We start from the raw sequence: 11,660 nt of genomic DNA, 5'->3' as shown, positions 1-11,660 counted from the left end.
AAATATTTTCATCAAGTAAAAGGTACAGCCAAAATGGCCCCTACATATGCAACACTTACCCTTGGATACCTAGAAGAAGCACTATATGAAGAAGCTAATGAACAGTTTGATGCAGAATTTTGCGAATATCTTAAGAGAAACTGGAAAAGATATCTGGATGATTGTTTTATCATATGGAAAAAAGATGATTCAGATTTGAACATTTTAAATGATATCTTAAATAAATTAGACCCAGATATTAAATTTACAATGGAAAAAAGTTCTACTCAATTACCATTTTTAGATGTATTAATCTGTAAGGAAAACAACAAAATTGCAACAGATATATTTTATAAGAGTACTGACACTCATCAATATTTGCATTTTGGATCTTCCCACCGGGGACACATTAAAGGAGCAATACCTTACAACCTAGCCCGATGAATATGCACAATAGTAAGTGAGGAGGAAACCAGAAATCAACGTCTGGATGAATTGAAAATATATCTCACAGACCAACATTATCCTTTAAGCTTAATCAACGACAGCATCACAAAAGCAAAGGAATTAGACAGAGAAGAATTAAATAATCCAACTCCTAATGATGAGGAAAATATTAAAATATTACCACTAGTCACAACTTACAATCCTAAAAACCCAAATATTACACCTATCGTTCAAAATCTGAACGAAATTCTCAAAACGGATGAAGAAATGTCAAATGTTCTTTCTAAATTCAAGTTTATAAACAGCAAAAGGCAGCCCAAAAACCTCAGAAGAATACTCTGTCCTTCCAAAATAACGAAATCTACAAAATCCGTGACAAAGTGTAAAGATCCGCGATGTGGCACATGTTCTGTTTTAAGAGAAGGAACATCATTTAATTTCAAAGGAAAAGATTTCTTTATTAATTCAGACATGACATGTGAGTCCAGAAATTTAATTTATGTATTCTTATGCTTATAGGCAAGCTCACCGCAGCTTGTTTTTGCTAATTTTGTATAAGTCAAATAAAACACTTTCATAGGATGGATAATGTCATTTATTAAAATGACGGTATAAATGTGAACAATTTAACAAACAAGAAGGGGGATCAGATTCACAAGCTTTGATTAGCAGTTACGTAAAATATGATAATGTCTGATCCCCCAAAACTGACTAGAAAAAGTATCTGTAAGACAAGAAAATCAAAACATCATATGAAAAAATTAGCAAAAAGATGGCACATCAAAACAAAATAGGCCAAGACAAGACAATTTAAACATCATATGAAAAAGTTAACAAAAAAAGATGGCACATCAAAACAAAATAGGCCAAGGATAGTAGTGAAACAATATACATGTACAAAAATATATATATATACAGAATTAAATCAGAACCAATCAAATATATCATTTTACATGACAGATTAATACCCATTTTAAGAGGTAGGAATGCAGGGGTGGAGGAGGGTCTTCAAAATACACGTGCCTAATGTTAGCGTGGTCAGCATGCGGGTTATCACAATACAACTGAATGACTCGCTGAGCTGACCACGTGACCTTACACCTATTATATGTAATCCATCAACCAAGGCGTGGATCTAAGAATTTTCACAATCTACCAAAAATTAATCCTACCGGAAACCTCCAACTAAGTTATCGCATTCAATACATAAATACAATTATTATTCTAAAAATTGTTGTTTTATGTATTCTTATGCTTATAGGCAAGCTCACCGCAGCTTGTTTTTGCTAATTTTGTATAAGTCAAATAAAACACTTTCATAGGATGAATAATGTCATTTATTAAAATGACGGTATAAATGTGAACAATTTAACAAACAAGAAGGGGGATCAGATTCACAAGCTTTGATTAGCAGTTACGTAAAATATGATAATGTCTGATCCCCCAAAACTGACTAGAAAAAGTATCTGTAAGACAAGAAAATCAAAACATCATATGAAAAAATTAGCAAAAAGATGGCACATCAAAACAAAATAGGCCACAAGATGTGACATGCATGTGACATCCATGTTAGATGTGACATGCCGATCACATCCGCGCCATCCAAGGTGAGCTTGCACACAATATGAATTATTCATGGAAGCAGTTAGTCACTGGCCTCTCCATACATTGCATCTTAAAGTAATGAAATGAAAAATATTCGTATTATTATTTCATAATCACGGTTTATACGAAAATGCCATATGTACATGTAATACAAAATGAAGGAAGAACTAATAATAAAATATCCGAGAAACGTTAAGAAATATAGGTTATACTATTAAGTTCAAAGTATGGAAGAACAATAATATCAGAATAAATGATATAACAATCACAAAGTATTGTTAAATGAGCCAGCAAGCAAGCAAAGTCAGGAAAGGTGTATTTTAATATCCAACAGCAGTTAATCACTGACCTGTCAGTGAGTAAATGAATACTTAATATTGTAGGAGTAAAACAAAACAGCAGTTAATCACTGACCTGTATTTCAACTACAGTGTATTATCTGACTATTTATTATGAGCAGAACAAAACAACAGTTAATCACTGACCTGTATTGAACTACCTCCTAGTATATGACTATTTATTGTTTACAGAACAAACAGCAGTAATTCACTGACCTGTATTTAAACTACATCCTAGTATCTTACTGTTTATCGTGAGTGGAACAAAACAGCAGCTAAAATTGACCTGCATTTGAAATACCGATACATTCAAGAATCCATTCTAGAATCTGACTATCCATTGGGAGTAGAACAACATTTTAATGTTTGAGGTCTAGTAATTTATGCAACTTAAATTTTGCAATTTCTTTAGTAGGCACCAGGTGTGTCAAAGTTTTACCTGCTCAAACCTTGATTTATTTAAATTTCTCTATTTTAATACTACCTTTAACTGTTTAGTTCTAAATTGAAATTTAAAGATTTGAGCTAGAAATTGTACAAAATATTCAACAACTCCAATAATGCCTGCAAAACAACTGTTCCTCTTGGAACTGTAGAACTAAGAAGGTTTGCGGTATAATGCCTGCAAAACAACTGTTCCTCTTGGAACTGTAGAACTAAGAAGGTACGCGGTATACATTAGTTCCATGAAATATTCCCTTTTAATGGAGGAACATACTATGCGGCTATTCCAGACAGTATGAATAATTTTTACAAGGTGAAGATTAATATTATTATGATCTCAAGCATTCATGAAAATAATGTCAAATTCCTAGATTATACTGAATTTTGTAAATAGCATCTACAGGGAACTTGAAAGTTTGAATATGTCTATAAAAATAAGAGTGCAGGAAATTGGCCTTAACGAAAAACTGGAGAAATAAAATATGTGTAAAGCCTTAAAAAATTATTACTAAAGGCATAGTGCAAAGGTAATTAAATAAAGGGGTATCGTTAGCGTATACCAAATCCTATTTAAGCCATCGATAAAATATTTCCTTGCAAGATACATAACCAATGATTTTGTTTTTAAGAATAGCTTGTTTAAGGACAAATTCACTTCCTACAGATTATGCTAATTGATAAAGACACCTTTCTTAATTTGTTTTATTAAAGGAATAATAACCTTGATTCTGTCCTATTCAAATTTGTCACATCTTTATCCTTGATTCCAATAAAGATTACTCATTCCTTTGACTGGATAATCCTAGCATATAGAGTGGATTGTTTACCTGTTGAAGGACATTTCCTCACATAAGTATTTAAAACTGAAGAAGTGAGAATCCTATCCTTTGATTTATAAACAGTGAGGTCTGTACTTAAAAAATTAAATTAAACATATATTCACCAGTTGTATAAGGGGATCATTTGCGATGTGGATAATTGGAATCTGCATATACAATTTGCTTGCTGACTCACCTGCAACTGTTTTATAAGAAACCAAATTTCATGATCTAGCTGGTATGGATACTTTCTCAACCAACGGTAGTGGATATCCTGGCTATTCAGCTGATTTAGGGCACATCCATGTTAGCACTGCTGCAGTTCTGCTGGCACATACATGTATCTGCATCTTATACGAGGTTATTGCATGGTAAAGTCAAAAAGTGTCAACCAAGTTTTGAATTTTAAATATAGATATGATGCATAAAATTCATGGCATTAGGCACAGCTTTATTCGGTTCCCCAGGCTATCATGGAGATTATTCCTTCCTCTTAACTGGAATTAGTGGAATGTTATGATGAGGGTTGTACGGATTCTTTCCTGAGGATTTTGTGTTCTCACAGATTGTTCGGGATGTATCTACAATGTACTTAAAAGTTATTTTTTTATAATTATCTCATCCAAAAAACAAAGTGCCCTTAAGGGAGGATACCGCCTTAAAATTGGGAAGCGAAATTAGGTCTACACGAGTAAACAATGCAACAACAAAAGAAAAGAAAACTTCCTTCAGGATGAATTAGCAGATTCTGCACCATTATTATAATATATGATAAATGTTTGGATAATTCAAGATGACTTAATATCAGCAACAATCTTGCAATATGACCAAGGACATATCAGAAACATGAATAAACATTAGTACTCTAAGAAAGAAGGCATAAACTGTCGGTAAACAATATGGATTAAATGAACCAATATTTCCTCGTAAAAAGTTTTGTTCCAAAACAATGAACAATATATTGAACTCTGATCTTATGTACATAAAACTCTTAACCGATGAGAAGAAAAAAAAATGTCCTTCTTACAAAGCCTATTGCTTGTTGTTGTGAGCAATTAACAATAGATGTTTCTGCCTCATTCGAACATATAAACTTTTAACCAAACTAATTAACTAATAAACTAATTACTGCGATTCATAGTATCAGTAACCGCTGTATCTGAAAATTAACAAATATCGGCATGATGGGTAAATTAAACCCTATGGGTCAGCCAAACATCTCTGTACTATTAACAACATCATTATTCAGTTTCATTGGTAGAAAATGAATCACGATCATTCATAACAACAAACCACCTGGATAACACTGACCAATAATTACCTAATTATGAGCTAAGCATCCCTAACTGATTCATAGGAAAAACCATGCCAAAAGACAGATGTGCTTCCTTGAGACACAATTTGAATGAATGTAATTACCAGCAATTAAGAATCAACACTATAGGTAACTTTAACCCAACCCACAGATATGCTTCATAAAACACTATTCGATCATATTGATTGTCATTATAAGCAAATAAATAAAAGACAATATGGGTAATTCTGACCCAATCCTAAACAGATATGCTACCTCAGATGCCACTTGATTGTAATTAGAGGCAGCCATTCATCAACAACATTGGTTACTCCGATCCAACAATGAACAAATATGCTTCATAAGACGTCAATTGATTGTCATTATGAGCAGCCAAAAATAGACACTCTGACTCATTAGTAAACAATATAGGAAACTCTGACCCAACAATAAATAAACAATATGGGTAACTATGACTCAACAATAAATAAACAAGATTGGTAACTCACAGCCAACAATAGACAATATGGGTAACTGTGACCCAACAATAGAAATATGGGTAATTCCGACCCAACAATAAACAAAAGTGTAACTCCGACCCAACAATAAACCAAACAAGTCACTTCGACCCAACAATTGAAAATATGGGTAATTCCGACCTAACAATAGACAATATGGGTAACTCCGACCTAACAATAAACAATATGGGTTACCAGACCCATCGATAAACAATATAGGTAACTTTGACCCAAAAATAAATAACAGTATGGGCAACTTTAAACAAACAATAGACCATATGTTTAACAATAAATAAACAATATATTGTAATTCCGACCCAACAATAAACAGTATGGTTAACTCTAACGCAACAATAAACAATATGGGTAACTCCGACCCAACGATAAACAATATGGGTAACTTCGACCCAGCAATAAACCAAAAAGCTTCATAAGACGCCAATTAATTGTCATTATGAGCATCCAACAATAAAACAATGTGGGTATACCGACCCACAGGTACATATGTACTGTGTACCAAAATAATGTGGGTATACCGACCCACAGGTACATATGTACTGTGTACCAAAACAATGTGGATATACCGACCCACAGGTACATATGTACTGTGTACCAAACAATAAACAACAAAGGTAACTCTGACCCAATAAGTAAATATATACTGTGTACCAAAACAATAAACAATATGGGTAACTCTGACCCCCAAATACCTATCTACTGTGCATCAAACAATAAACAATGTGGGTAACTTTGACCCAATACGTACAACCTTGTACTAAAACAATAAACACTTGAGTAACTTGACGCAATAGCTACATATCAACTTTTTATCAAAAGAACTGATCCAATTAGTACATAATTATTAACTTTGTACAATTTACAGTACTAAAATAGGCTAATCAAAAACTTGAGTAACACCGATTCAATTTTGTATCAACAGTTTAAACCATTAACAACACCAACCCAATAAGAACATAAATTATCCACTTTGTATGGAAACGATAAACATCTTGAGTAATCATGTTAATATTGTCTACACCAACCAACGTAGTACATAAACATTGACTACCTAGACTTTGTACAATGTCCATTCAATATTTATCAATATAGAAAACATTAACTTTGTACCAAAACTGATCAAACAATAATGGGCAATACAAGAAATACCAAAGTATCTGTAACTATTTGAACTATGTATAAGCTCAGTTCACAACCCTTAAACTCCAAAGAGTGAAAATGAGATAATGAGACATGTATTAACATGATTACAATACAGATTTCTCAACTAACCTTGCAAGATAGAAGATATTACCTAATAGATGCCTGTTAATGAAGGGGCGGTGCCTTTACAATGCTGCCTAGCCGTTATACATCATGTTAAAATTAATGCAAAAACATGAAGTTAGTTTGCAAACTATGATAGGTAATTCTCCTTGCAGTTCATCAAAATTGAATAACTTTTGCATAAAATTGCTAACTTAAAAGCTTACACCATAGAGCATACATGATTTGAGTATTTAGCAATGCCTTTTATGATTGCAAATAATTGAAAGTGATAACATACACAAAAATATTCTTGGGAACCGCAAGCGCTTTATGCATAATTGTAATACATTTATAAAGTAAACATGATACTGGCCTTCGTCCTCAATTGCATGGGAAGGCAAACTCTCTTATGCACGCGGTGAAACAGCACAGGTGTACGCCGGCTGGACCTAAAACGCCCAAGTCGTTGAGTTTCAGGGTCTCCCGCTGTGGCCCCAGCTGTGAAATAGCGATGCTTGCAGCAGATTCTTGCAGGATGTTCGTTATCTATCACAACTTTTTGCTGATCGAACTCTGTGTCCACTGATCATGCTGATCGATATAGAGATAGTAATCATTAAAGGTAGCCATTTGTTTCGTTCAATCAGCAACAAATAGCCTACTTTGAAATCCTTTCAAAACTCAGACTGTAGGAAAAAGTTCCACGTTTGATGTCTCAATAAAATCGCTCCATGTTATATGTTCTTCTCATGAATATCTGTTCATAATTTAAGTTCATATCGGCAGAATAACACAGATATATGTACACCAAGTTTATCATATAGTAATCAGGTGTAATATCTTCGATAACCCGCGCACATGCACTGGTCACCGCATCAGTAAACAATAAACCAGAAAATCCACACGCACTTGAAACGGCACTTTATAACATGAAAATACTTTGAAAGCCAAGGCACGTTCAGCTAAGATAAACAATCACAGACGTTGTCACAAATCTTCAAAATACACGTGCCTAATGTTAGCGTGGTCAGCATGCGGGTTATCACAATACAACTGAATGACTCGCTGAGCTGACCACGTGACCTTACACCTATTATATGTAATCCATCAACCAAGGCGTGGATCTAAGAATTTTCACAATCTACCAAAAATTAATCCTACCGGAAACCTCCAACTAAGTTATCGCATTCAATACATAAATACAATTATTATTCTAAAAATTGTTGTTATATGTTATTACTTGCGGAGGATGCAACCAATTCTACATCGGTGAAACGGGGACCACATTGAGAGCCAGAATTGGCGTGCATAAACAGCATATTCAAGTTCCTGAGTACCGTAAGATCAAACTCAGCGAACACATTGATAGATGCGGACAAGGACAATTTAAAGTGTTCCCTTTTTATAAACTTTTTCAAGACAATATAACAGAAAAAAGAGAAAAAGAGAAATATTTCATTCAAAGATTTAATCCCAGTCTTAATTGCTTGCTGTCAGATTCAATTATAGATAATGATTTTTAAAGTATTAATAGTTTTGTAAGACATTGCAGTCAGGATAAAGAATACATTTATAAAACGTCTGAAGATGTAATGAAAGCGCTGACGTTTTAATCTGTGTTGCCTTTTTTCTTTTAATTTTACACATATATATATATATATATATATATATATATATATATATATATATATATATATATATATATATATATATATATATATATATATATATATATATATATATATATATAAAAATTTTGATCTGGTGTCTCTATAGACCTCAGACCATTGCCTCATAATTTCATTCGGGATTTCGTACCCGAACATCGACAGCTTATTTCGATTGACAGATGATACAAGCATAAGTCACAAAATTTGAAAAAAAACGAAATTAAATGATACCTATGGAACTAACATGACCAAATTTAACCGTATAGTTTTTCATATTTCATTCAAAGTTTCACAAAAATGAATTTGAAGTGACAAACATTTAATACAGAGATTAAGAAGGATGGTTGGTGAAAGGTACAATTTTGAACATAATAGAAGGTTAAAAAAATTCTGAATATTTTAGAAATGTATTATTTTATTTATATGCATCATTTACCACAAAAGAATTTATACTAACCCATATAATATTTTTTTTTGTATCATCTATCATTCTAATCACTTTAAAACTTTCTTTTCGGAAAAGGTTTAAATCCACCAAAATATAAAGATTTTCATAGCAATTTGTTTAAACCCCCAAGTTCCAGCAATTATCTGCTTCAAATACTTAATAGTACTTTTGTTTTCCCTCTATTTCCTATAGAAAGACCCATATATAGACATCAGACCAAAATATTTAGTCTCTATGGATCTCTCTGAGATGAATATGTATATTTCCAGAAAGTATTCTTTATGTTTCTACGGATATCACTGATATTAAATATATTTCCAGACAGTATTTTTATGTATACATAATTATATGCCTTGCAAGATATTTATAGAATCGTTGAAAAGACGCGCCCTAGTGCGTCTCCGATCATGTTGGCTTTTAACGTGTTCTATCGGGTATTTACTCTTAATTTTGTATTGACACGATTGATCTAAAATGGGACTTGTGTGTTCCGTAAGATTTTTCCTGGAAGTAATTAGATGGGACGGTTCTGAGAATGAAACGTGGGGGAGATTTCTTCAATTCAAATCAATATAAAGAAAAGGAGAAACACCAGAACCGTACATCTAAGTGATATTAAATGATCAGCCTAAGGTGGATTTGAAGTGAGAAGAAAATTAGCTGATCAACTTATGGTGGACATTGAAGAAGTGTGCCTGAAATCGGTCGTGAATGGACACCATGACAAATCAGTTATATCCATTTTCTCGCATGGACTTGTGTTTGAATGTCTTTTCTGTGCTTTTATTTTGCGTTGATGTCTTTACGGACATTTGGTTGGCCAAAAGCTATTACGACGATGGAATGATGTTAGAGTGCATTTTGACGGCATCTGTTGTTGTTGCTGCATTCATAGTAACTGGAATTTTAAGTTCGATCAGGCTTAGGGATACATCTTATCCGACAACTCGTCCTCCCCGAAATTTCATTTTATTGATTTTGACGTTTCCATTTGCTACCTTAGAGAGGTATATTTGACTTTATGTCATTTGAAATGAGTATGGATAATAATGTAAATGAAAAACATGCAATTTGTGTCCTTTTAAGGTATATTTACTGTGCAATAATTCTTATAGATCTATCTGGAAATACATGTACCAGTAATCCTCGGTCACATTTTGAGTCATATTGAAAAGCCCGGTCGATTGGAGCTTACTATAAATTGACATCGAATAAGCCAATTTACTAGTATGGAAAAGAAAAAAATGTATAAAAATTTGAAATTAGAAATGTACACGATAAACAATTATTTGTCATAATGATTATAGATATAAGCTGAGTAAATAGAAACTTTTTTTAATAAGGGCCCTGAAAAAAATATCTTATCACCCCTATTTTTTGCATGTTGAAATTAACATTTTTTATTTTGCAGTAATATAACATACATATACCATGGCCTCAAAAGCAGAATGAAGGACAATGAGGAGGAAAGTACCTTCCATCATAGAGAAATGATCAACAACAATATGAATGCGAGTCTACTAAGAATGTTTGACGCCTTTATTGAATCCGCTCCCCAACTGCTTCTACAGATCTACCTCATTCTCAAAGAACAAGAGAATCTCAAGGACTGTGAAGATATTTCGATTCGTAGTCGTAAGTTTTTCCTTAGATTTTATGAAAGCTGAAAATGACACCCCCACCCCTTAGTACCGTAAATTCAATATTAACAACATGATAGCAACCTTATAAGATAACACAATCATTTCAGAAGTCATTTAGTAAGCTGTCACTTAAACAGAAGATCTTTTAATGCCCCCGTAATCGAAGATTCAGGGATATATACTTTTTGTCGTGTTCGTCCGTCTGTCTAGCTGTCTATCTGTTTGTTTGCAAAAACATTGACCATAAATTTTGATTTAGTGGATCTATGACTTTCATATTACATACACTTAACAAAACTTCTAAGTGTTCACTTTAATAAATGTTTTCATTTAAAAACTACTTTATAGAATTGTATGATATTTTCATATTATTACAACAAATGAGTCTTCTCAACAATTGTAGAAAGAAAATAAACTATCACCGATGAAAACTAATGTTCCGTGACGAAGCTTGAAAAACAATAAATCTGTACTTTGCGGCACGTGTTCTGTGTAATAAGCATCTTTTTGTGATCATTCTCAAATTCTAAAAACTGGTTTCACTAAAAAACACAAAACATTGGAAAAATGACCATTGAGATAGAAGGGAGAGCCATTGGAATGTTGATATCTGGACGATCATTACACCACTTTTACTTACTTTTATTTTAGTGCTTAATTGTCCTTGATATTACTTTTAAAAATTAAAAACACGTATCAAAATCCATTAAAACACATTTTTCAATAGGCTGTGCGTCATTTTTCATCGCCAATTTATAACAATTTGAAAGTTTTGGACAAAATTTAACCAAACCGGAAGTGACCTTGATTTTCGTCTGAGGTCAAAATTTCGCGTCACACCAGGTTAAATGAGTGTTTAATTGTCCTGAAACAATCTTAGAAACATGAAAACAAACAATTTCAATCGTATGAAAATGATAAGAAATCGGTGTTCGTGACAGTCAAATATCAGCTCAAGCAGTCTGAATCATGCTTAAAGCGGTGCACTTGCGTGCTAAACGCGCAAGGGTATTGTCCAAAAGGCATCTGTGTGATGATGCAATGTCAAATTCCCAGATCTGAATCCCATTGAACACATTTGGGATTTTTAAAAGGAATATCAAAGCCCCCCCCCCCTCCACAAAATTCCAATGGTTTGCAAAGATCTATGCAGTAGGTGTGGCAGCAGAGGTGTCAATCTCCTATTCAGG

The 11,660-nt window shown here is 33.1% G+C and overlaps 1 protein-coding gene across 1 annotated transcript; it reads left to right on the top strand.

Moving 5' to 3' along the window:
• The first annotated feature begins 9,161 nt into the window (after positions 1–9,161).
• Positions 9,162–10,726, top strand: LOC134266038 (XK-related protein 9-like). The gene is made up of 2 exons (XM_062748268.1): positions 9,162–9,834; positions 10,239–10,726. The coding sequence occupies exons 1-2, from the start codon at positions 9,539–9,541 to the stop codon at positions 10,492–10,494; spliced, it is 552 nt and encodes a 183-aa protein (XP_062604252.1). The 5' UTR covers positions 9,162–9,538; the 3' UTR covers positions 10,495–10,726.
• Positions 10,727–11,660: the final 934 nt, after the last annotated feature.

Source organism: Saccostrea cucullata, unplaced genomic scaffold (assembly GCF_032062105.1).
Source record: "Saccostrea cucullata isolate Sc308-1 unplaced genomic scaffold, CSIRO_AGI_Scuc_v1 ctg10052, whole genome shotgun sequence".
Classification (NCBI taxonomy): domain Eukaryota; kingdom Metazoa; phylum Mollusca; class Bivalvia; order Ostreida; family Ostreidae; genus Saccostrea; species Saccostrea cuccullata.
The sequence above is the reverse complement of the archived record's forward strand: the minus strand, read 5'-3'. Positions and strand labels throughout refer to the sequence as shown.